Below are 27,883 nucleotides of genomic sequence, written 5' to 3'. Positions count from 1 at the left end.
TTTAAATTGACCACAAATTGTTAAATTGACTTATAATTGAATTCCAATTTTGATGCTAATGTGTGCATCACCAGGGCCCCATTTTGTCAAAAGACATAATCGATTATAAATTTCCTTAACACACAGGCTGCCATAGACTTATGATAGAAATCAACTATGTGATCAGTTTGAACTCTTCATGAAACAGTGCCCGGCAAAGGGATATTTGTGTGCATCTGTGAGTTCTCATGCATCATAAAGTTCCAAATTATTTTTTGTTCTGATGTGCAAGGCCTTCACAGCTGTATTGAGAGGAGTGAAAATCACAAGCATGACCACTATTCTTCTGTCATGTTTTCTGTTGTGCAGAGATTGAGCTATGACTGTGTTGTGCATTTGAATGACTTGGAACGACGAACAAGTGCTACTGTACGACCTAATGGTACTTCTATCTTGTGCTCACCTGTGGAGGTATGGCAAGCAACTGTTAGTATTTCCTTTAACTGGTTTTAATATTTGTTCTGTTACTTTGTTCATTAAATGAATATAGTAACTTAATAGAATAATAATATAACATAACGTTAAAGCAATGGGATTGATAATATCTTGACGGTTATAGTTACATTGATGGTAATGTCAGTGACAATTTATGATGGTGCAAATAGTCGTAGCTGGGTGTTTGTCATGGTAATGACAATAATGCATCAATTGTAGTGTGATACTCTTCCAAGAATTCATAGTAATGCACATGATGATATAAAATGATGATTGATTATATTGCATCAGACAGAGAGGAAAGGAGATTCAGAGATGTCAAATGATTATTATTAAATTGAAACAATGGTGTTTGACTTCATGTATTCATTTTGCTGTAGTCATTGTAAATTATATTAAATTCAGTGCAACTGAAAGAGAAGAGTCAATAGATTTCACAAGATTTGAATGGTTACTTAGCTGATGCTTTTAAAACAGAATATGAGCCATTAGTCTAGATAATTACTTACAGAATGTACTTGTATCAATACTCATATCTGCTCTGATTCACTGTATATTGTAGTACACCTATCCCAGGGATGTCTTCCAACTGCAAGCAAGAGTATCTGTTCAATGGAACGACAATGAAATTGACGATATCTATGGTGCTGAAGGTAGGTATTTCCATTTTAATATCAAGATGGTACTCTCTGGTGTGTACTGTGTTGATGCTTTTATTTGCAGAGGTTATTCAGCATCATTTCAGGTTTAAAAGGACTTTAATCAGTATGACAACAGATTTGAGTAATTTGTATAATAGAAAATACAATTGATTGATGTTAAGTATCAAACTGATTCATGCTTCATGATTCGCAATTCAGAATTATTTAAATAGTCAAACTTATTTAAAGGTGAATGTATTATTTTTCTTTTGTGCTGATTTTTTTCCTTTTTTTCAAATTTTAAATCCAGGGTATCAACACCAGACATGTATTTGGATATATAAACAGCCTGCTATTTGTAAACATGGGGTTTTCTTGATGCTTTATATAATTAGACTATAAAAAGGCTGCTAGTCATTGTCATTGGGGAGGGGAAGGGATCATATAAAACATTTTGTACTGCAGAACAATATTGCAATAGTGATGTAATAGTTTCTGTTTCCAAAATGCAGTTCTGATATCCCCTCAAGGCCAGGCAGTGTGGTGCAGTCAACAACACTGACATGTAAATGTGCACACATCCCTGAGTAGGTTGACTTCACAAAGAGTAACAATTAGAGTCTTTCTTGCAGTCACCAGTTGTGTAGTAATTGACAAGATGAGTGTACATTCCATACATACAGTTGTACCTCTATGTTCCTTCCTCATGACCTTCAGTGACTCTGTACACCTGTGAGGTGAACGGGGGCAGCTGCAGCAGGTGTCTGTCCCCAGAGGCATCCCCAGCCAGGTTCCAGTGCCTCTGGTGTGGCCAGGGGTGTGCATTCAGGGACAAGGCTGTGTGCACTCAGGATGCGCTAGACCAGAGTCAGACCGACCAATGTGGCTCGCCCGTCATTACAAGTGTGAGTTGATGCAGCTGTGAAGAGGCCCAGACAAAATCGATAGATCTGTCCTCCAACTTGCAAAGAGCTCTTCTTTCTTCTCACAGATATTTATGCAGTTTGCGCTGTGTAAAGATAGTCATTATCTACCTCAAAGTTTGAACTCATAGTTAGGGGAAATCAGGAAGCATGATTCCAATCGTTCAAAACTTCCATTTTTTATTCAGATGAGATTGTAGCAAGTATACTGTTTGTTTCTGTTTCATTTCAGTTTGAGTTTTCTACCAGAAAGTCATAATGAAAAAAAAAATTGTGTATGTGTGTATGCAAATAACTGACTAGTAAAGGCAATTTATGTTTGAATATGTTTTTATGTCTGTTTTTGTTTGTGATATTTTTTTTCGGTGGGGAAGGGTATGATACATTAAGATTCTTTCCTGAAGATAGTGACAGGTGTTATGCTCTGCAATGTACCATTTACAGAGACTATCAGCTCATGCTTACTGCCTGCTGTGTCTGTTAAATACATGCTATCAGTTCAAAAATACATGACGTGGCGTTTATTCCATTGTCTGCTTAGGCTATAATGCAGTTAAAAGAAATTGAATCAAGGGAAAAACAGCTGCTGTATTTGAATTGAATCGACTTGTGTTGTTATGTGTGCAGTTCTGGCCAACATCTGGTCCCATGGAAGGCAACACCAGGGTGGAAGTCTCTGGAACAGATCTGGGCATTTCTTTCAGTGATGTAGTCAGTGTAACGATTGGTGATTCAAACTGTTCCCTGTCGGGCATGGAGGACTTTTACCAACCAGGTCTGAGGTATGCGATGTTACAACGTAGCAGGTCTTAATTCTTTGCTTCCAATGCTTCCAAATATTTCTAGACTACAACGAACTTGAAGATGTAGATACTTTAGTTGGTAAGAACAACTGCTATTCAGCTACAGTGTATACTTCAGGTCTCCACTGGGTATAATGATGTTTGTATTTTTTTTAGATTTTCATGGGAAATGTGCCCTTGAGAGGCAGTTTAATTAGATATAGCTTTTAAACAATAGCAACAAAAGTGTAAAACTTTTCATAAATTGGATGAATGATAAAATAGTTAGACGACGGTGATTTCCTGTATGGATACAGAAAAAGTCATGGTGGTGTTTGATTTATATGTTTCTTTAAAGTTTTGTCCCAGTAATAATCACTGATTTTGTTTAGTGGATTTTTTTCCCCTCGGTTAAAAAGAAAACCAAAACTATGTTACGAATGCCTTATTCTACTCTGTCATCTGAAATATTGAAAGGCAATGTCTTCACAAGTTTTGAAAGAAAATCAGTCATTTGTTCTTTTTTTTTTGGGGGGGGGGGGCAGAAAGTAGAGGGATTTGAAATTGATGATATACACCAGAGATGCTTTATAAGGAATAGTCTATTTAGATTTGCCTGTAGGATACATGTACCATTTTGTGAGAAATCAGTCAGAGGCAACACGAAATAGACAACATTCATCTATTTTTTTTTCATATCCCTCAAATTATCCTTGATTGGTTGCTTTTAAACTCTGCATTTATTCAAAGCAACCTTAAAAGAAGAGAAGTGATAAGTACCAGGGTTATTAACATTCATGTTAACATCACATTTCCCCAAGATTGTACCTACTTTCCCTTTAGCTATTGAGTATATGAATTCATGTCTCTTATGGCTCTCTTGCAGTGTTAGCTGTCTGACTGCTCCTGGTGCAAGGGACGAAACAGGCCGTGTGACAGTCACCGTGGAAGGGCAGGGTGCCAATCGACAGGCAACCAGCAGCCAGGCATTTACATACACTGTGAGCATGGGACTGTTGAATCATGAAACCACAAAACCATGTGTACTGTGAAATATGTTCCCCTCATGCACAGAGCGGCATGCATGATGCATAGACTTGTCATCATACTCTGTTGATGTCTGTCAGAGTAATTAAGGAGTCATTAAAAGAGGGAACATGTGTGAAGTGAAGGCCAGTAGAGTGTATGGTCAATTTCACTTGATACCTAACTGGAGAACTATTTATTTATGTCGATGTAGGGCAATTTGTCAATCAGTTGTAACTGGAGAACATTTACTAGGAATAGGGATAGAATAATACAATTTTATGAAGACTGGCTGATTATCCTGAGGTTGCAGTCATTGATCTAGAACCCATGCAAGTTCTTGGCAAATTTTGTATAAGATTTTGCAACATGATAAAAAAAAGCTGAAGCGAAGAATTGCTGTCATAATGTGATTCCTTGAAAGGTCAGGTCACAAACAAGAAAATTCAATACTCTTCAAAAGACGCAGCTTACATTCTGGTGAGGACAGGTGAATGAATGGAAATGCCACACATTGCTTTTGATCGTTTTGCTTTTGTGTTTGTTTATCTAAGGAAGGCTGCAAGCAGTTCATCCAATGCTGAGAAGTTTTTTAGTAAGTTTTCAAATCAGTCTAGGTATCTTTTATCATTGCATGCGTGGTATAAATATAATATTTCATGCTTTTTACCGTTTTTGCAGGATCCCATGATCCAGCATTTTACACCAAGGATGGGGCCAATGGCAGGTGGAACGGAGGTTACCATCACAGGTTCTCACTTGAGCTCTGGAAGGCTGCACAGCGCACACTTTGGGGATGTAGAGTGCAATATAAGGTGGGTTTGAATGAAACTGTGATACTAGAGATAGTCCATGGGCCAGGCCAGATATTGGTACCATCTGAGGTGGCAATACCTTTTTGGTGTCATTTTGTTTGTCGGGCATAGATATGCTTATCAAGCTATGATAGCATTTCCAAATGAGTAGCTTAGTCATAGTAAATGAATTTTAAACCAATTTGGTCTCGTTGTTATATCCCTGTACTTCTGAATCGAGACCAACCGCTATACAAAGAAGAGCACTGTCTTCTGTATGTTCACAGGTGTTCTGTTGTAAACGCGGTGCGCTTAGTCTTTATTCAAGGCAGCAAAGGGAATATCCAAGGGTTATGATGTCCACAGCGCTTAGTCTAATATTCAAGACTGCGAAGGGAATATCCAAAGCTTATAATACAGTGCATATCCCTTTATCTAAAAACAACAACAACAACAAAGCAATTTCTAGTGAATTCTAGCGTATTTTTCAATTATTTATCATTTTCCGGTGAAAACGCTACGGTGAAAACGCTAATACCACGCCAATGTCGCTTTTTTTTTCCACCCAACAATGAAAGATTATGCAAAAACAATGTACCGGTACACTACAATACATTATAATTAATAATGTTGTAAATGAACAGAGTGATTTTTGTTTAAAACTGATGTATTTGTTGAGAGGGTGGTATAAAAACAGTATAGATAATCCCTTTTATTAGGAACTTTAAATATGATTAACGGTACATTGTTCTAGATAAAGACTAAGCGCACCGCGTGACAGCTGTGGACATCATAACCCTTTGGATATTCCCTTCGCTGCCTTGAATAAAGACTAAGCGCACCGCGTTTACAACAGAACACCTGTGGACATGCAGAAGGCAGTGCTCGTATTTGTATAGCGGTTAGTTTCGATTCAGAAGTATAGGGATATAAAAACGAGACCAAATTGATTAAAAATTCATTTATTATGACTAAGCTACTCATTTGGAAATGCTATCATAGCTTGATAAGCATATCTATGTCCGACAAACAAAATGACACCAAAAAGGTTTTGCCACCTCGGATGGTACCAACAACCCATTTTTTCGGCTCTTGGCCCATGGACTAAGACCTCATGTTACATTCTATGTAGATGTTGATATCTTTCATCTTGTCTTTTAATAGCAAAATGGAAAGCATTTGGCCTGTGAAAGACTTTTTTCCCCATTTTGTGTGACCTTTTAGAGATGATTGGATCTAGTTGAATGACATTGATACTGATTTCTATGGCAGTGTTATGTAGAGGTCAGAATCTTACCCTTGTTTGGGTTGTCCGATTAGTGCCATTAATACTGCAAATTTTGTGAAGTGTCGGCAAAAAATTGCCTATCTGGCAATAATTATAATACATAGATACTTCTTGTGGATTATATGGCATTTTATATACATCATAATATGTCTCAAAAATTTAGTGTGAAAAGCCCTATAAATGGAATTTGTGTCTTGATTGTGTGTTGTAAAGAAATATTGTCAATATCTGTATGACATTTTGACCAGAGATTCATGCATAGCTTTCACTGTGAACTGTACCTATCCTTAACTCTTTATGTACCATACTGTAAAGCCCTGTGTGCCACATTATTTTGAGACAGCAAAGCAAACATTCTGTTTTTGAAATCTATGTAACTTTCATAGATTCTTGTTACCCCGGACATTTAAGAGCGAAGTTGTAGAAAAACTGCCAAGCTTTGTTCCGTGTAAATTGCATAACAAATCTATGATTATTTTCTTTCAAATGAATAGTCGCTAAATAATTCATAGAGCCACGACTCTTGCACATTAAACATAGACAGAAACTTTGAATTTACTAGGAAATCCACTAGGGAATACCGCTTCATAGTCAATCCCCACATCAAATGCAAGCTACATGTGACAAGACTGGAATCGTGAGAGACGCTTTCAATGTACTGTGGCATTTGGCGATTTATCGATGGGTTTGGACGGGTTTGTGCGTTCGAGCAGAATATGCGAACTTGGCATGCCATCGACTGAGTCGGGCATGCGAACATGGCAGATAAAGAGTTAAATACACATGGTGTGTTATTCATCCCGGCATTACTAATGCACACACACACACACACACACACACACACACACACACACATATGCACGCACAGGTACACATATGTTGGCATAAAGGTTACTCACTCTGCTGTCATTTCTACACTACTCATCACCTACAGTACCAGGTACATGAAGAGTACATTCACAGCTGCATGATGAATGTAGCATATTTCCTGTCAAGGTCACTTGTCAAAATACCCACAAAATGACTACAGGCTCTGTGGTTATATCCTTTCATCTTGTGTGGGCAGCCGCAAGCGCTCTTGCCGCAGGAAAAAAAAAAACCATCCATGACAGCACGTGTCAAGATGGATCACCGCCATGATCAAATGTTCGGTCAATGTGAACCACTCATAGCACGTCACGTATGCTACTTTCAATCTCTGTTGTCACATTCACCGTGTCAGGTTCGTCAATGAGACCACAGTCCTGTGTGAGACGGGGCAGAGTCGTGCTGTCAGAAATGAGACCCTGCGTCTCACCATAGATGACTCGGCCGTGAGACTCTCTGAGGAGAAATTCTCCTTCCTAGCCAACCCCCAAATACTCAACTTGAACGACCCCAGCTTTGATAGAAGATCCACTGCAAGGTATGTGTTGTCAAACGCCCCCCCCCCCAAAAAAAAAAAAAAAAAAAAAAAAAGGAAAAATAATAATGAAAAAAATAATAACAATAAAATAATTTAAAAAAATCAAATCAAAAAAGAAAAAGACAATAATTTTTAAAAATGAAATAAAAAATATGGAAATCATATAGCATAAAATGCCATATGATATGCAAGTAAAATGGATAAAATGGATAAAATACATGTTTAAAGAGTAAGAATAGAAATGATGTAATGTACTGGTAGCTTTTCAGCAAAAAAAAATATCAACTTGATGTCATATAGTGTGTAACTTATTGCCTTGGTATTTCCTTCATTAGTAGTCAAAGATTAGTGGAACACTGAACCTCCAAATTTTGTAAGAATACAAAAAAAAAAAGATCAAGCTGAATGTCTTGGTTTTATTGGTCACAGAAATCAGTTTCTTCAAGCACTTCTTTAAAAACATAACAGCCAAATTAGAATAGTAGAAAGACAAAAGCAAATCAATGTAATTCTCAGTTCACAGCAAGCAAACTTGACCAAAACTCAGTATATAAATTGATATGTATATGTAATGATTATTGATTTGTTTTTAAGTGTGCTGGTTATCTTTGATGTGTGCTGTTTCATGCTTTTTGAATTTCACAGTGGAGGAATAAATATGGTGGTCGTTGGTGAAGGATTTGACTTGATCCAAGATCCCATGACTGTGATCACTTATGGAGGTGCCCGCTCACAAGAGGTATGCTTTTCAATCACTGACCTTCTATTGTCCTTTAAGGTAGATTGACCATTAATTTCCAGGGGATGGCTTTAGATGGGTTAAGATATGAAATGTATATTGTAAAATAAATATTTACTATATATCTCCTTTTTTTTTCTCCTAAAAGATTCATTAAAGGCACAGGAGCTTCAGGCAGTATGTTTCTCAAATTGTTTGGATTTATTATCGTTGACAATACAATTGAAGCCATTTGATTGTAGGCATTTTGTACATTTAAAAAAAAAATCATTCAGGGTTCAATAAATTCCTTTGCAGCATGGTGTTAATGTGTGAATATTGTGTGAGATTGATTTGTGAGATTTTGACCGAAGAGCAACAACAAAAAGAGAAGGTCACAATTAATTAGCGTGATTTACTTGGACTTTAGATGACAGGAGAAGGTTGTTTCCACTTTAAACCTGTCATAGCTGATAGTGACGGAAACTGGTAGAAGGAAAACTTAGATAGAATAAGTAGGTGGTCTGTTTTCAGTTTTTACACATGCCAGACTAGTTTGGGTGTGAATACTTGACATGTTTTGTGAGTGCTGTGGAATACATACTGGAAGTCTGGCAAGATAAGGGTGAAGAAAGGTTAAGAGATGGGAGCTGTCTTCCACCACACAGGTGTGCTCTGGTAATGATTCCGTCTTGGTGTGCCCTTCTCCGAGTCTCCCTGGACCCGTGTCTCAGAGGAGACGTCGAGATGTCAACTCCCCAGTGCAGGCAAAGCTGGACTTTGACTTCGATGGATTCGTGATAGATGGTGGGCTGTTGACGTACTACAGGGATCCAGTGTACTTCAACTTCAGCGAGACAGACATGATACTCAATGTGAACCCTGTGGTTTCACTGACATTGCAGGTACATGTATGTCAGATTGCTTAAAAGACCTGTATGTTAGTGCAAAAATGGGACTAATGGAAATAAGCTTTTAGAAAAAGGAGTAAAGCTTCCCGATATATTGCCTTTCGTTTTGTTTTCGTTTTTCTGTTTTATGATATGGTCATTTAAACTTGTTGACATAATTTATTTGAATTTGATTTTGTGTGTGTGTGTGTGTGTGTGTAATAATTTAGGATGAAAAGAAAAAAACAACCCACCTTGAAAGTATTCTGGTGTTTAAGGTGGATTTAGCAATCTTAACCCGTTGAGGACAGGCTGATTTTGCTACAACAAGCATTTCCCATAATACACCTCCCTGAGTACACGTATACTCAGGACTCATCCTCAACGAGTATAATAATGTATCAGTTGGAAGGACCTATTCTCATTGTATTTTGTTGGCAAAAGGTGTAGCAACAGCCCTGGAGGTGTTATGTTTGCTCGTAAAGTACTTGTACTTACAATAAGGTTTTACCAGTTTCATGGTCTTTCATTCATTCATCCAATACATATTTTCTCAAGAAATGGCCTATGACACACACTGTATAATATTCAATTGAGCTCCACACTCAACAGGTATGAAACAATAGGCATTCAGATACATTTGACTTTTTATTCGCCTCTTTGTACAGGGCGTTGGACTTAATTTGGCAAGTGACAAGCATGATATTCAAGTCCTGATTGGTTCAGATGGGAGCTGCCCTGTGATTCTGCTCAATGCCACTCACTTGAGGTGTAACTTACCCATTGTAAAGCCTGGTCCAGGAGACTACACAGGTACCCTGTCTCCAGGCCCCAGAAGGAGTCTACCAGCAGTCGTAGTAAGTTTACAATTCCTGACAGATTTGCCAGAGCAGAATGAAATATGTCAAGTTAGTTCAAACTCAAGAGCCTGCATATATTCTGTAGTTTAATGAAATTATTTTCAAAATATTGATTAGTTTTTCTTTCATGTCACACCAGTTTAGAAGAAGATACAACTGCTTATATTTTTTTTTGTCTCGTACAAAAGAGGAATACTTTTTTACTGTTGAGCTTAAGGTGATGTAAATCAGACTCATCACTTTTGAGTCTTTTTAAAAAGAAAATACTGTTTGTGTTATATTTGTTTTTATAGAACAGCAGCACACCTATACCTGTTCTGCATGATGTGGAAAGACGATAAACTAGCCATGGGTAGCAATGTGGCTACTGGCTACTGGCTAGTGGCTATGGTGTGTAACATCTGATGATCAGTAATAATGGCTGGTTTTTTTTGTTAATATAAACTGCATGTGAAATAATAGATGAAGCTACATTAATAAGCACAAAATGAAATATTGAATATTAAGTTTTTCTATTAAAGTTGCAACCTAAGAATGCATGTATTGAGATATCACCACATTCACTGGCTATTAATTGCAATTATATGACATGTTTATCATTGTTTACCTCTCCCTTTCTCTATTATAAGGTTATTAATGGCAACCTAGAGTTCCAACTGGGCTCCCTGCTCTATGATGATGATTCTTTCCCTGCTTACATCATCGCACTGGTGGTGATTCTCATCGTCATCCTGGTCGCCATGGTTATCGCCATGGCGTTTATGTACAGGAGGAGCCAGAGCAACGTCAGTAAGATTGCCCGGCAGCTCAGCGCCATGGAGCTCAAGATTCGCCACAAGGCAGACGCAGGTGAGCAGCTCAGGAGAGTGTCATACAGCAGCACCCACACATGCACACCGTGGATCACTGGCACAAATTTTACCCTTATTGTGTTTGCCAAAAATGGCCCCCTCGCTGGAGCACTTTCTATACCAATGTGCACAGTAATTGCCAATGAATAGAGATTATGAAGTCCCCCTTGTCATTATTATGTCACCATGGCCCTCCTGTTGGACGGAGACACATTTGTATACCTGAGTGGGCTTGCTACGTTGTAACTACCGGTATTCAACTTTATGTAACACCTAAATAGATCCTTGTTATATAATTGGTTGTTGGACATTGATCATTTGTCCCATTTTACTATTACATCATAATTTGTGCAGTTGTGACTCCATTTACTGTGCAGTCATGGATCCATGCCATTTGTTCCATTGCACGCACATCGAGAGCCCAGCACACTATGTATATATAATGATTGCTTTTGCAGTGTGCCTGCGATCAAGCAAATTGATTGACAGTACGCTAGCATATAGTGCTCAGCACTCGCTTGATCACAAATTTGGACATTCTCTCTTGTTTCTAAATTCATCAAACATCAAATGACAAGTATCTATTTCTAGGTGTTTATAAAAGAAATAGATGTTTTTCATTCGTGCAAGGGACAAACTATTTCATTTGGTGAAAGATGAAATTATATTGATCCATTCAACTCAGCTGCACCTAATTGTATGGATCATTTCATCTTCACCTTATGAATATTCTGTCCGTTGTACTCATAAATGGTAATTACGTTTTTAGCACATGTGGTTAAAGTTTAGATGGATTACAGTTATCATTTCTGTTAATCATTCTTCTTTGTTTCCTGAATTTACACTGTATATGAAAAAAACCCCCTCATAATATGAAATTGAATGAATTCAACAATTTTGAACAAAAAACACAAGATTAAATTGATTGAAATATGAAAACAAGCCTTTTAGGATGCCCTCTCTCTGTGCCCACAGTGTTTCAGGCTCTGCATGTTGACATGTCTGAGATCCGAGCCCAGGTTCTGCAACACAAGATGCCCTTTGTCAGCACCAGGGATTACCTCCTCAACATGATGTTTGCTGGTCTGGAGCACCTCCCACCAACTGCTGATCCTGAGGTGACCACACCTAGTGTCCTTGTGCATTTTACTGAAACCTTTGACCTGTGATGCTCTGTGAACAAGCCAATTGGAATTACATATCTTAGTTCTTTATTCCTATTTTAGCTGTGTGTTTTATGTTAAAACCTCCCAAGTGAAAAACAAAATCAAACAAAAAAACAAAAACAAAAGAGGGCGATATTCAGCAATGATGTATCCCAAGTTACTGGTGTACACGATATTGATTATGAATATCTTGTGTCTATGTTGCTGTCAATTCTTCCCAGTATGTCTCAGAAAGTTTAGAGAGGGCCATGCTCAAATTCTCCCACCTCCTCGGCCAGAAGGATTTCCTGGTGCGGTTCATCGACAGATTGGAGGAGAGGAACCATCACAACAAGAGAGCCAGGTGAGAGAAGCCTGCTCAGGAAGGCCAGCCGCACTCTTACTGTTTAGCCCATATCATACCATGCCCAGTGACAGATTCACTTTGTGTTCATTTTAGTATGACTTTCTTCCTTACTCAAGTCAAAGGGTTAATCACCAGATTAGAAACACTTTTTGTTATGTCCATTTAAAAGAAATGAGTTGTGAAGAAGATGTAGTGGATGGATAAACTATACACAAGCAAAGTTGTAAAATAAGTTCTTCATACTGGCAGTAAATGTGATTGACCATGAGTTAGAACCACTATCAAGTCGTAATAAATGGTCATCTTTATCAAGTGATTCTTGTGTTTGTGGCTTTTGAACCTTGATTTAACCCTATAAAGCCCAAGGAGGGGCACATTGTGCCCCCCTACCAGATTTTCGTTTGCCACTCCTTCGCCCTTAATCGGATTTCAACAAAATTTGGTGACTTTTCCTAAAATCTTATTGCGAACATTTTGATATGTAATTTAGCTATATTTGATGTTGCTGGTTGCCATGGCAACCATAAACTGTCAACCATGTCAGTCAGATTTTGCATCTTTTTTCTGTTCCCATTTCATTGAACAGCATTGCAGTGTGTGAAATGGGTGTTTCTTGGCTGAAATTTGTTAAAGGAGCGAAATTCGAAGTAATTATGGTCCTGGAAAGTTTTTCTTGTTATTTCCTTTGTTTTTATGTGACAAAGGCATAAAACAATAGATATAATAGAGACAATTAAAAACAATAATATTTTCTAAAGATTGCCCTTATATTTTATAGTTATTTTGATTCCTTCACCCAAGTTATGCCTCTTATATCATTAGTTTATCATATTATCAATTGCAATCTCAAAATTCCAGTATTATGCAAATATGAAATGTCATAACTATACATGTACCCATCCCAAACATTTCATCTCAGGTCTCATAATGTATCATTATGTTGATATGAATAGCACCCCCATGTGGTGACCTTGAGAAATTTCAACCATAACAAATAATAAAATTCCACTTGCTTATCATTTGTGGCAAATATGAAAATTATTGGTCTATACTAAGACATATATAATGGGGATAAAGAAATTATACAGAAAATCATGTTTTTAGCATATTTCCTATTTATTTCTTTATATTTTGGTAAATAGCGCCCTCCATGGGTGACCTTGTGAAAATTCAAATGTACGGTCATGTAGAGTATGAGTTACTCTACCCACGTGCCAAATATGACGATGATACATCAAATAATAAAAAAAAGTTATATGGGGGGGGGGGGCACAATGTGCCTGCGAGGGGTCCAAATAGCTTGGGCTTAATAGAATTAAGTAAACGTCTTGTCACCATGTCAGTATAATTTTCATCTTTGTATAAGCAGTAAATTTGATGGTTTGTGCTAAACTTGCAATTCTTTTAAAGTGAATTTGTTTGTAAATGGAGTGAAAGAAATGGTCTTTGTGTTGTATTGTATGTATGTTTTAGCCATGCCATTTTGGTAGAGTCAATTGAAACTTGACACTCAACACCAGAGATACTTTGCCTCAAAAGCAATGATATTTGACTTTAGGTCTGACTTCGGGTACATTGATATGTGTTTTAGTCTAGATAATATGGATAGTAAGCAACCAAAGAGCTACTGCTGTAGCTCAAAGTGCAACTGATGGAATTAACTTAAATGAGAATAATCAGCTGCAATGCGCAACAGTGATTACAAGAGACAGAATATAATCCATTTCTTTATCTCCTTCAGGGTCAACTTTGCTTCACTAATCACAGTCATCCTGGTTACAGAGGGAAAGATGGCCTATCTCACCGAGTGAGTACTGTGTCACAAACCCAATACAGGAAACTGTACTGAAAGTGTCAGCATTATCATTACAATGTATACATTGTATTTCGTTAACCCATTGAAGATGAGTCCCGAGTATACTCGGGCAAGTGTCTATGGGAAATGCGTGTTGTAGCAAGATCCTGTCCTCATTGGGTTTAAAGTACATAGTGTCCTTCGTGTGTGCAAGTGGTTTGCCAAATTGTCTTGTATTGCATATTGTGTCTCGATGTACTGCACTCTGTGCCAAGTCTTATGCAGTGGTCATCTATGATAGACCATGAGTGGTCAGTGTCATGCACCCATTTTCAGTGTGATTGACTGACCACTCAATGTAGGTTTTGCTCCACCTTTTTCAGAACAGTAAAGCGTGGCCTTCCTAGAGATACGAACTGGTCATTGTCCACAACCAATGGACCTCAAAAATGGCTTCAAGTTTATGTTATGAAACACTCAGTCTCTCTGGGTCAAACCAGCCTTAGCAGCTTACATTTGTTGCATAGACGGTGTGTTCATTTGCCCTTTAATATAATCCTTCATTTGATACTGAAGATATGATGTATCAGACTTAAAATTATAACCACTGTAGATCCTTTGTTGTAGGTCATTATACTTTTGTGTGCTCAAATCTCAGACGTGTCCATTTTGCCACCACTGAAATTGATTTCTCTCTGATGTTGTATACTTTGGTTTTTCTCTCAGAGTTCTCATGTCGTATCTAAAGAGGGATGTGGAGAGAGCGGCAGAGAAAGGTCACATGGTTTCTCTTTTCAAGAGGTGAGTTCATAGGTCAAATGTCACTTCATTAGACTGTCAGAGAGATATGTGAATTCACCCAAGAAACATTGATTGTTTATCAGTATTGTTGCCATTCACAGGCAAACGCTTGCTGAAGTATGTTTACACATCCACTAGATTGTACTGTATTCCTGAACTACATTGTACAACCAGGAAAGGATATGAAGGCTGTATTAACAAATGAAAGTAGTAGATGTGAATTAGTACATTTACATTCATATATTTGTATTTGTGAATAGTGTATGTACAATTTGTACATGTACACATGTATGTGTCAATCCATATTGCACGCATTTGTACACATGTATGATTTACATGAATAGAATGTATTGTTGTGCATGGTCATGCTTGTTTCATGTATATTGACCTCCATTTCAGTCGCATTATGATTTTGATATGCATGATTTCTGTATGATTTTGCTTGTACACATATGTGCCTTTTGTCCTCATGTTCATCACATACACTTTTGTATACACGTACATGTAATGTACTATCAAGATGCAGAAGAAATGTCTAGAAAACATTGAGTCACTGTGTTACTATGTATTTTATTATATGTCAGTATAAATGTGAAATTCTATTGTGCCTTGCATGAAATATTGCATGTGAGAAAATTTTTTTCTTTATTGACAGCCATGCTGGACACCATATTTTTTGTCTAAATTACTTTGAAGTTTATTATGTACTTTGTTTTTTTCTCCTACTAATGTACTTGTATGATTTATTATTTTCATACTGGAGATGTTGATGATGTCTTCATATTTGCTGCATTGCATGTTTCGTTACAACCAATGTGTCTACAGGACAGAAACTATAGTGGAAAAACTTCTTTCCAACTGGATTGCGCTGTGCATGTATGATTTTCTCAAAGTAAGTGTGTATGTGTGTTTGTATGTGTGTTGGCTCTCTGTCAGAGGAATGCAATGTGGTACTAAACACTGAACAAATTGCCTCTATCCAAGTCAAAAGCAGCAGGGCTATTAAAGCTTTCATGAAAGCTGAACTATGGTGATGAAATTATACACAATGTTGATTGAGAATTAAAAAAAAATTCTTTGACTTTGTACTAAGGATTACATTATCAAATCATATTCGAGCAAATGAAATGACACTTCGATAGTATTTTTACTGACCTTTGAAGCAATTCTCACAAAACTGCTCAATGGTCCTTTCAATATGCCTTAATATTTCACTCTGATACCTATCCACGAGTTTAGCTCTGTCTGCTCTAAAAGGCAATTTTGGTGCATGTAAAGGTTGACTGTAACTTGGCACATCTTGGACTATTTGCAATGGTGATGTAACAGTTGCCGTCTTAAACCTAGACTGATACATGCTATATACAGTCATGTAAATTGACATGATCTAAGAATACATCAATGACAGAAAAAATTACAAGTCTGCGGTGTTTGTATTTTGTGCACACTCACAGCTCCTGTCAATTTAAAGTCAACTATCCCGTATTATATTTATTCCTTGAAAATTTCTTCTTCTTTCTCTCTTTTTCACAATGGCACTACCTGAAGTATTGTATTTCTGCACATGATAATCCTGTACCTGTGGGATATGCTTTATTATAGGAATGCCATAACAACCAGGCCTGTGTATGTGTCCCTTTAGAAGAAAGTTTTTAGCCATTCTTTTTTGTTATAGTGGGATAAGATTCAACTCTGGGGAAACCACATTTTATATTCAAATCGATCCACTTTGGAAGTTAAACAAGCACAATTGAGTAGTTTTATTGTGATTAAACGAGAGAATGTTGATTGATACTTTGATGTAAATGAGACTGGTTGATAATCTCATAGCTTTTGCATCAGTTTTGTTTGTACACAATAGATTTGAAATCACTTTGTCAATAACTTCAATACCCAAAACCTCCCCTTAGAAATACAGTTGAAGTGGCCATAGGTAAATTGTTACAAATCGTGAAACATTCAAATAATTTTGTTGTCTCCTTCTTTATTGATTGAATTTTCCTCCAAAGTTGACCAAAGAATTCTCTGATCTATTTGTGTGATATTATGCCATGTCGTACTGGAAAGTTACATTGAACACGGAGAAGAATTTAACCAAGTTGGTTAAATTAATTCTCGTGTTACAGTATTAAACTTGACTGGTTGCTGTAGTTTGTATTCATCTGTCCTAATCAGCTGCTTGAATTGCTTTAAATAGGGACCACGATTTTTTGATACAGCAGTAGATGAAATACCTACCCCCAGGCGTGGGACTTTTATTCTCCACAGACTATTCTTCTTTTGCAGTGACTGTGTAGAAAGCATATTACATTCGTTGTAGTTAGAACAAGCGGCAGTGTTTGTAGTGAGAACTTTGATGTACATTGTATCTTGCTGAGTGTAGGTTGTGGTCACAGTGCAGTACATGCAATGATGCGAATGCTATTAACTCTTTATGTGCCATGGTGGAAACCCCCTGTGTGCCACGTTATTCTGAGACACAAAGGTAGTCATGCTATCAGAAAGAATTATGTTTTTTCCTGTATAACTTCTATAAATTTCTGTTAAGCTGGACATAATAGTGAGCAAAGTTAAAGAGGAATGCCAAACTTTGCTTCCATATACAATGTATAACAATTCTATTTTCAATTTTTCTTTTGAATTACCAGTTGCTACATTACTGTAAAGGCATGACTTTTGCACACAAAATAGTGACAGAAACTTAGAATGTACACGCAAATCTTGTTGGGAACACTGCTTGATAGTCAATCACCACATAGAATGCAAGCCGTATGTGAGAGGAACAAAAGCGCGACAAACGCTTTGATTGTACCGCGGGATTAGCGATTTATCGATCGGTTTTGGCGGCTTTGTTTTTTGAGCAGAATATGCGAAGTTGGCACGCCGTCGACTGAGCCGGACGTGCAAACGTGGCACATAAAGAGTTAAAAACAGCATGCAATTTTAATAGTATACATTAGTGGAGTGTATCATAGCAGGCTCTTCATTTACAGTAGTGCTGTTGCGGATGCATCCGATGCTCATGATAGAATAAAGAACCTGTTCCTGCTGCAAGTTCTATACTTTGTATGCTTTGTAGTGAATGTTGTAAATTCCTTTAGAATATATTAGCTGTAGTGCATAATGTTCTTGTGTGTGTTTATAAATGTAAAAGAAGACTTGCATATTCTGTGCAAATCATCACAAACAAACACTGATTTTTGCTTAGCTGAGCCAAGGGCTCAAGTAAGCTACTGTACCTTGCAATTTTTTATAGTCTGTCTCCTGTGTACCATTGTTTTACACATTGTTTTCAATCTTCTTTCATCTCTTAAATGTCTTTGCTCTGTTACACTTGAAGCCTGCAGCTACCTCTCAATCCTGTGATTGAAGTTGTAGGCAAAGTTGGTGGTGTTGTGAAACTAACAGTTTCTAATGTCTTCTGGTGCAGATTAGGTAGTGGTAACCACAATGATGAGAAGTACAAGAATGGTGTAATTATTATAACACAGTCTCTGTTTCTATCAGTATGCTGCACATTATGTATAATTGTGGCACCCACATATTTGTACAAATATCTGTCTTCGTGGTATATTCAACCTGCTTGGCTGTAAGGATTTAATCATGGGTGTCTGTCAGCAGCTCCTCTAACTCTTTGTGTGCTATGTGCACATGCCTGACTTGGTTACCTGCTTGCCAACTTGGCATACTTTGCCCAAACGTACATAGACAGATCAATAAATCACAATATGCCACAGCATTGAAAGTATCACACATAATTCCAATCCTCGCACATGTAGCTTCCAGTGATTGGTGAATGAATAGTGGTGTTCCATAGGGATTTTTTCAGTTGAATTCTGATTTTGTGTCAAGATTGTTTCTTCAAAAAGTCATGCTTCGTAGACATGTATTCATGAAAGTACATGTATGTGAAATCATGACCAAGAATACAATTTTGCAGTCTGTTTTGGGCTTATGTTGTGAATACTACGGTGTACAGTAGTTGATTGAAAGACAAACAGCCATAACTTTATCATGGCATTTACAGTACTTAGTAGAGCAATGCTCGAAATTTTCTCTACAACTTCTCTGCACTGCATTTCAAGTGTAAAAGCTTCAATGAAAAGTTACATGGCTTTGAAAAAGATGTTTTCCGGAAACACTCATTATTACATATGGCCTCAGAATAATGTGGGACAATGTGGGGTTTGCACCGTAACATGTAAAGAGTTAATCTAGATGTTCTCTTTTAAGCTGCATACTGCCAAAATCAATGGTAAAGAGTTCACCAAGATGCAATGTATAATTCTGTAAACTCTTCTTTTCTGAAACCAGATTTGATCTTGATGGTGTGCTGCTACATGTTTGAAATAGTTGCCTGATAAAATAGCACCCTCATTTGTCCAAAATCAGAAAGGCCTAACCCTTGTGTCCTTTTACCAAATTATTGTTGACATTTCATGGTCACTGTGGGATGAATCTTACTTTCAAATGACTTAACCCTAACTAGGCCGGGGGGGCCTCCGAGGCCCCCCCCTCGACGTTTCGCGCGATGTATCGCTATCGCGAGAAGCTATCGCCGCGACGTTTCATGACTTTTTTCTTTCGAGTCTCCCGCATCTTTTGACACCAAATTTGCGATGCCCGGGTGCGCGGTTCCAAAGTTGCGCATAAATATGCACGTGCATGTCAGACCAAAAATTGCTCAAAAACGTGAATTTGTGTACAATTTCAATGCAAACTGTGTTTACTGGCAAATTTCATAAAAGCATGATTATTTTGGGGGTTTATTGATTAAAATCAATTAATAACGCATTTTCTTGTTCGGAACAATGTCAAGGACAAATTTCATCGAAAAAACAATGAAAAACATAAAGTAAAAAAAACAAAGAAATACATAAGAAATTCAAAAAACAATAAAATACTTAGGAAATTTTTACTGATTGTGCAATTTTTTTCTCTTACATTTGGTAAGGACACTAAAAAAGAATATTTACACCAGAAATGTGCCTGTTTTGAGCTTTATTTAGTGATTTATACCAAATTGTCTGATTTCATGCATCATGATGCATAAATTAGCATAATTTGGTGTAAATGATAATTTTTGAAAAAATTAACTTCATGGTACTTTAGATTACATCATAGGCAATGCGTGTGCCAATTTTCGTCGCGATCGCGCGGTCGACGGCCGAGATCTGGAGGGGGGGGGGGGGCCTGGGAGACCCCCCACCCTCTATCATCTACCTATTAGCCCGGCCTAGTTAGGGTTAAGTGTTTTGAAAGCAAAGTCAATCGATACTGGGTGAATAGTTTTGTTTCCTTATTGCCCGACAAACTGTCTGCATACATTGTACAGTGTACGTTGTTTCACAAGTAGTTTGCCTTGAAGTGGGTTTGCTTGATGCATATAACCCAATGCTTATGTTTGTTTTTCTTTGTCTATGTCTGTGAAATGACTGCTAAGCTGACTGCTGGCCATGTTGTACTATTTTAGGTGCTCTTTGTTGGCTTGAGCTAATTTTGTCATCAACATTATTTTAGGTGACGTCAGTTGAATATTGTTTACATTTTTTTTTGGAGGGGGGGGGGATTTGAGGTGAAATTAACACTTCAAAATTCCACAAAAACTTTTAGAATGCTTCTATGTGTAGACTGGAATTATTTCGTGAATCAAATTTACTGTAGATTGCACGATAGAGGGGGAATCAATCTCATCTTGTGCAAATAATGTATGTAAAGTACACTTTGTGGAGCTCATGACAATTGGCTTTGCATTCAAAATTAATAGAGGTTCAAAATTTGAGCATGTACTACTACTTTGTGGTTAATGCCAGGTTTGCATTTTCTTCCTTTGGCCACAGTAATCATGTTTCAGTCCACTGCAGACACACTGAGATGGACTTGAGACAACATGGGATAGGATGGGCAAATGTGACAAGCCATGGTTTCCATGGGTGCTGGGTCAAATTTTTAAACTAAAAAAAATTGCCACAGCAATCATGATGTGGGTGAAAAACTTGTAGTCCATAATGAAATGAGAGAATGAAACATTACTGCATCTACAGTACAAAGAGAGAAGACCAAATCTGTGCAGAGAAAAAGCAGAATTTTGATGATGGTGGAAAAATGGCCAAACTCCCACAGCACTTTACATTATGGCAAAAAGGGCTGACATGGCTGCTAAAAACATATGTGAAATTAACTTTAATATAATTCATAGCTTTAGTTATTGAATACAGTATGGATTTCCCGTACTCTTCTCTCGGTCACAATGCATGCCATGGGTGAATCTATCACTTGTTTGATATTAAATGTTGTTCTTCTTGTTGCTGCTCTGTTTCCATGGCAGCGCCATGCAGCCCAACCACTGTACATCTTGTACCAAGCCATTCAGATGCAGAGTGAAAAAGGACCGGTGGATGCCATCACCGGCCACGCCCACTTCTCTCTTAACTTTGACTTCATCATGGAGCAGGACATTCAGTTTCAGGAAGTGGTGAGCTCATTAAGTAAAGGATGTTTTTTTTTAAACTGCCAAAACCACAGCTATGATGTTTTTGTTCTCGCTTTACATTTGAGTAGTAACTGTATGCTTGGTTTCAATATTGTGATACTTTTCAGTGGCTTGAAGAGAAGGGATACATGTACGTATTATGGTTAGGATGTTAGCTCTTGAATTACAAGAAAATAGTATTATAACGCTATTTTGATATGGGGGGGGGGATTGTATCACATAATGGCTGGGATTTGCAAAGGTAGCTTCAATGTAGTCCCTCGATTATATGAATTTTGATGAGGTAAATGCGATAAAAAGTACAAGAGAGGGTTTTGTTTTTTCCAGCAACCTATATGTTAAATAAAAATTGCCTGCCATTAGGGTAGTGAAACAGTTTTGATCAGAAAGTAGTACATGTAGGGCTGTTTCAAATAGGCAAAGGAGGACATGAGAACTGCATTTCAGCTCTGGTAAATGTAGCATGTGTAGTAATATGACACTTCCACTTGTGTCTCTGTGCATAAGGCTTCCATTCTATATGTCTCTCTTTTTAAAAAATGATGTACTTTGTAAACGAACTTTGTTTTTGTTCTCTAGGAATAGCATGCACTCTTTCTGGTCAATGTGTTTTTTTTATAGCTGGTTTTGAAAATTTTTGCACTAGCTCTCTGGAGAATGTGTATCATAGCAATATTGATTCTGGGTCAAACTGTAAACAGGCTCTTGCTATAGTTGGTGAGGACAATCGAGTGACAAGCTACGTGACTGTGCTGGATGTGGACTGTATCACCCAAGCCAAGCAGAAGATTCTGGATGCAGAGTACAGGAGGCAGCACTTTGTCAACCAGTGCAGGGCTCACGACCTCGATCTTGGTATGGAATAAAGCTGGTGAACTCTTTATAGAGCAAAAATTGTTCAAATAGGGTGGCGAGCTGGCTCAGTCGGTAGCTCGCCTGCCTTAATCCATTCGTATGGGAACCTGGTGGCCTGCGTATTATCAAAGTCTATGGGCATTTCAGAATTCAGTATGGAATGGGTTATTAAAGAGATATGATAATTTCCTACTTTGTATACATTTCATATATGACCAAGAGTGTTCCTGGAAGATGGTGATAATTTCCTAAACATTCCATATCTGCCAAAGTGCGTTCATGTGAATACAGGGATCATAAGCAATATCCGCTGTCCATCGAGATGTACATTAAGTGTTGCTCTCAAAGTCTTGATACCTGTTAGATCGCAGAGACTCCTGCCTAGAAACCACATTCTATCGTTTTTGTGCTGTTTCTTTTGATCATTATCTTGATCATTATCTTGTCTTGACCATTCATCGCGAAGGGCAGTGTAATTATTTTTTCTTTTTATTTGAACTCTGAAGCCACTATCTTGCTAAATTCATTACTGATTCTGAAATTAATGGCACATTTTCAAAGATTAGATTTAATGTTCCTAACTGGCACATACAAATTTTGTTTTTCAGGTTTTGTGTAAATTTTCATTATATGAATTTTTCTCTGACGTAGGATACACAGTAAAATTCAGAATTTTCAATTTGATGAGAACATTATATTTTTTGCAGCAAACTTCTCATAGTACCTACAATGTAGCTGCTTGAAGTGTCCACACCCCCGAAGCACATACTCTGAACTCGAAGGCCAAATAAGTTTACAGTGCTTGAGAATGCTGCTTTCTTCCAGCTAAAACAGTATATACAGTATATCAAAATGCCCTGAAGCCCTGTATTTAAGACAGTATTATGTAGGTAGTCATGCAATTAACCCTCAAGACTAAAAGGCAAGGAAGTGTGTATTGGGGTAAGATCTGAGCTATTTGTAGTGAGTACAAGTGTTTCCTGTTTGGGCAGAAAACATACATTGTACAGTAGGAAGCGCCTTCACTTCTTGCTGTAGTAGTGGTCAAGCTCCCAGTTTTGTCATACTAGTACTGGAAGCAGAAGTACCATCAACACAAGGCATGTTAAAGGGATGGTACAGTATTGGTGGAGGCAAGGATTAGGCTTTTAACTTTTTGTGAGATACCAAGAAACCACTTATGAAATAGTACAGAGCATACCATTCTGAGACGAATTCAAAGTTTATTTGATGAAAATCGGTTTTGGAATGGCCGAAACATCCAAAAACAAAGTAAACTAAAGTGATCAGAATAAAAGGTGGGTCTCACCTTTTATTAGGATTGCTCTATTGCATATCTTGGTCATTTCAAAACCAATTTTCATCCAATAAACATTGAATTCCTCTTGGAATTACATGCTATTTCATATTTCATAAGAGGTTTCTCGTTATCTCACCCAAAAATGTTAGAAACCTGAAGTTAGGTGTCAACCAAAACTATACGGTCCCTTTAACTTCATTTTGTGATTTCTTGCTGTTTCAAGTCTGTGTTATGAAGTGTTGGACAAAATTATATCTAGCCCACTAATTAGTGGCAGTAGAAATTTGTGCCTTTGATGTAGGCTGTTAGAAATTCGTAGTGTCTGTTTTGGTTCACTAGAAGCATGCCAAGAAAATTAGGAAATGTCCCTCTTTAATTTGGCATGACTCCAAAAGTTTACTGTGCCCCAATGGTAATGACACCACAGCTTCATTTTAAGTTGGATATTGACTACAATACCCACAACTGTAATAATTCCCACAACTTTATAAATAAGTTTTATGATGCTCCATGAACTTAGACTAAAGATGTGTAATATTTCTGTACCTCATCCACACAGTTTGGTACCTTGAGAATGGGAAGAGTATGGTCCTCCGCGATGTACAGTGCCGACCGCGGGAAACGTCACGAAAACCCCTAGGGCAAATGCGGGAAGCCCTTTCGTCCGGGCGTACTAGGTAATACGCGGGCGTTTGGACGCGTACAGACGAGGGAAGTCGCCCGCACTTTCACGCTCGTCTAAACACCCGCATTTGCCCGAGCGCACCAGCGCGGAATTAATGATATGAAAATCAAACTCTCCCGTCAACCATCGGCTACATGAAGGAAATTAGCTGAAATCGATCCGCGAAAATCTTTTGAAAAGTATCAGTAATTTGCCGGATGTTTGCTTTTACGTTCGAAAGTAAAATAATAACCATAACATTCAGCTCCCGAATATGCTAAAGCAAATGTCGAATGATCCCTTTGACGTTTGGAAATGAATAACAATAATACTCCGTACGATGATTAAATAAATGTCGGATGTTTGCTTTTACTTTCGGAAGTAAATAGCAATAACATTCATCTCCGGAAGATGCTAAAATAAATGTCGGATCTTTGCTTTGACGTTCGGAAATGAATAACAATAATATTCAACTCTGTACGATGATAAAAATAAATGCCGGATGTTTGCTTTTATGTTCAAAAGTAAATAACAATAACATTCAGCTCCGGAAGATGCTAAAATAAATGTCGGATCTTTGCTTTGACGTTCGGAAATGAATAACAATAATATTCAACTCTGTACGATGATAAAAATAAATGCCGGATGTTTGCTTTTACGTTCAAAAGTAAATAACAATAACATTCAGCTCCGGAAGATGCTAAAATAAATGTCGAATGATCCCTTTGATGTTCGGAAATTAATAACACTAATATTCAACTCCGTATGATGATTAAACAGATGTCGGGTGTTTGCTTTTACTTTGGAAAGTAAATAGCAATAACATTTGGCTCCGGAAGATGCCCAGAAAATGGCAGATGATTGCTTTTTACGTTTGGAGGTGAATAGCAGTAACAGTCTGCTCCATATAATAAAATAAATGTCGGATATTTGCTATTACATTTCGAAATGAAGAACAGTAACATTCAGCTGCGTTTGATGGTAAAGTAAATGTCTGATGTCTGCCTTGACGTTCAAAATGAAAAAACAGTAACATTCGGCCTCGTACGATGCTAAAATGATTGTCGGATGTTTGCTTTTAAATTTGGAAATGAATAACGGTAATGTTCTGCTCCGAACGATGCTAAAATAAATAACAGATTGTTGCTTTTACATTTGGAACTGATTAACGGTATCAATCGGCTCAGTTAGATGCTAAAATAAATAGCGGATGTTTGCTTTCACGTTTGGAAATGAAAAAGGATAACATTCAGCTCCGTAAGATGCTAAAATGAATGTCGGTTGTTTGCTTTAACATTTGAAAATGATTAACGGTAACATTCGGCTCCGTAAGGTGTCAAAATACTAGTAAATGTTGGATGATTGCTTTTGCGATCAGAAATGAATAACGGTAACTTTAGCCTCTTTACAATGCTAAAACAAATGTCGGATAATTTTGCTTAACATTCGACGTCGTGCGATACCAAGTTGATTGCATAAACCTTCGACACTTCGTTGCTGCTCAATTTTATTTGATCTCGACATTATGGACGCTATACCTATTTGATTTAATTGTCCTTATTTTATCAACTTTCGACATCAGCCGCTACTTTATAGTTTTCTCGATCACTAACGTCGGACGGTATGACCTAATCAACTTTGGACATTGGTCGCTATTTAATAATTTCATCAACCTTACACATCGGTAGCTATTATTCCGATGTTCGTTATTCCGAAGGCTCTCTAGTCCGAAGATTCGTTATTCAGAAGGTATATTGTTCCGTTAATTTCATTTTCGGATTCATGAATCTTCAGAATAACGAACCTTCGGAATAACGCCACAAATGTTCGAATTAACGAACCTGTAGGTTTAGGGAATTTGTGTGTTTCGAATTTAACGACCCTTCGGAATTACGAACCTTCGGAATATTACGAACAGCACCCATCCGATTATCAACCTTCGACATCGATCGCTGCTTACTGATTTTATCAACCTTCGACGTCGACCGTAAAAACGTATTTGATTGACACTTTCGACGTCGATCGCTGCACATTAGATTGGCAAACCGTCGAAGTGTCGATCGCTGCCTATTTATTTACTGGTTCCCCAATTTCTGACTTAGTTACTGATTTAATCTACCTTCAACATCGGTCGGTCATTATATTGTTAGTGGCCACTTATTGTCTCGAGCTTGATATTTCCCAATGGCGTCCACGTCTACACACACACACATAAAAAGAAAGAAAAAGATCTGAGTCTTAAAGGTCTAACGAGGCGTGAAAGTCCTTGTGTGATGCTTTTAATTGTGTCATTCACAATAGTGTCACGGTCCCTAAGATGGATGAAAGAGGCGCAGATCTTAAGAAGCCACTTGAGTTGAAGTTTAACACCGTCTGTCTATTCTTAAAGTACACGATTTGTAGGGGAAAAAAAGACAAAGAGAGGGAGAAAACAAAGAAAACGTAGGAGAGAGAGAAGGGTATGGCGAAACCACCAGAGTGGCATTATGTAATCAACAAAGCTGCGTTTAACTTCACTCGAGTCCCCGAGAAGTGGTACTACACGTGCATGCATAATGTTTATCTTGGATACATGTACTGTAGGTACCCTTCTCTCCTTTCATGATAAATTGTTTATACGTATCACATAACTATGTCAATGCATGTTTACGTCGCAATTTGTCCAATCGGGGTTTTCCCTCTTTAAGGAGTGCTTGCTTTCCAAGAAAAAAAAGAAGGATGAAATTAATGATTATGAGCAAAACTGAATGCATTTAAGCAGCGGAATCGCGCTACATCAATAGCACTCCAAAATCTTCGAGTGATCCCGGAGGTCACTCCGAGTGAAAATGAACATTTTCACTCAAAATTCACTCCAATTTCACTCTAAATTGACTCCGTTTTAAATGTATCCACCCCTTCAAGTGTGAATGTTTTCATTTTTTTTTTTTAGAGAGAAAGAGAGAGAGAGAGAGAGTAGGCCTACTGTGCATTGGAATACGAATCTCTGCTGTGCAGCGATATTATGATCGCTATAAAAACGGTCAGTTCGATGAGCAAAGCACGTGCTTGCCCTGCCAGCAGTGAGTGCGCCATGTGGTTCCAACATACTCATCTTGTGTGCCCAGCGTGTTTTTATCACAGAACTCTTGTGTGTAGAGTTCTGTCGTTTTTACGTTATGGTCAATTCATGACGTGTGAGTGCTTCGACTTGACGCCTGTGAGATTGACAGGTGCCGTTTACGAGAATAAAAACTGTCAGTAGTGACTATCAATCCCAAAATCAGTTGCTATATAATAATCAGACTAATTACTTAAATGTAGAGTTACATGTAGTTACATGTATTTCGAATGACAATGCGCACATCCCCTTTATCATCACACTTTTGATACGGCGGACAGAAGGCCGTTAAATTTCATTTCAATGATTCGATACAATCATAGCTTTTAAAAGGTCCAATTAAACAAATTGGATATGAAATCACGGTTACAGCTCGTTATTCCGAAGGTTCGTTAGTAAGGTTCTTTAGTCCGAAGGTTTGTTAATCCGAAAATGAAATAAGGTTCGTTATTCCGAAGGTTCGTTAATCCGAAAATGAAACAAAGCTCGACTTACTTCGAAGGTTCGTTACGGACCCTATATCATTTCGGATCCTATATCATTTCGGATCAACGAACCTTCGAGATAACGAACCCTATTTCATTTTCGGATTAACGAACCTTCGGAATGACGAACCCTATGTCATTTTTTGATTAACGAACCTTCGAAATAACGCCGCAAATGTTCGAATTAACGAACCTTTTTTCGTTTTCGGATTAACGAACCTCTATG

At 37.7% G+C, this 27,883-nt stretch overlaps 2 protein-coding genes across 2 annotated transcripts in view; both read left to right on the top strand.

The window, feature by feature from the left end:
• Positions 1–1,153: 1,153 nt before the first annotated feature.
• On the top strand, positions 1,154–10,206 carry LOC139732450 (plexin-B1-like). Its single transcript, XM_071643313.1, has 10 exons — positions 1,154–1,166; positions 1,833–2,020; positions 2,666–2,820; positions 3,707–3,821; positions 4,528–4,661; positions 7,151–7,333; positions 7,979–8,072; positions 8,720–8,956; positions 9,610–9,754; positions 10,100–10,206. The coding sequence occupies exons 1-10, from the start codon at positions 1,154–1,156 to the stop codon at positions 10,204–10,206; spliced, it is 1,371 nt and encodes a 456-aa protein (XP_071499414.1).
• Positions 10,207–12,066: 1,860 nt separating this feature from the next.
• LOC139732449 (plexin-A1-like) overlaps positions 12,067–27,883 on the top strand; it is a gene marked incomplete at its 3' end in the record, with an annotated part of 36,898 nt that continues 21,081 nt past the window's right edge. The window contains exons 1-7 of the mRNA XM_071643312.1: positions 12,067–12,161; positions 13,906–13,971; positions 14,686–14,760; positions 15,586–15,652; positions 21,089–21,235; positions 21,955–22,108; positions 23,968–24,008. Of these exons, the coding sequence (XP_071499413.1) occupies positions 12,067–12,161; positions 13,906–13,971; positions 14,686–14,760; positions 15,586–15,652; positions 21,089–21,235; positions 21,955–22,108; positions 23,968–24,008 (645 nt within the window). The remainder of the gene's footprint in view (positions 12,162–13,905; positions 13,972–14,685; positions 14,761–15,585; positions 15,653–21,088; positions 21,236–21,954; positions 22,109–23,967; positions 24,009–27,883) is intronic.

The sequence above is a fragment of the Diadema antillarum genome, unplaced genomic scaffold (assembly GCF_040938485.1).
Source record: "Diadema antillarum isolate AM-2024a unplaced genomic scaffold, OU_Dant_1.0 seq00000423_RagTag, whole genome shotgun sequence".
Taxonomy (NCBI): domain Eukaryota; kingdom Metazoa; phylum Echinodermata; class Echinoidea; order Diadematoida; family Diadematidae; genus Diadema; species Diadema antillarum.
The sequence above is the reverse complement of the archived record's forward strand: the minus strand, read 5'-3'. Positions and strand labels throughout refer to the sequence as shown.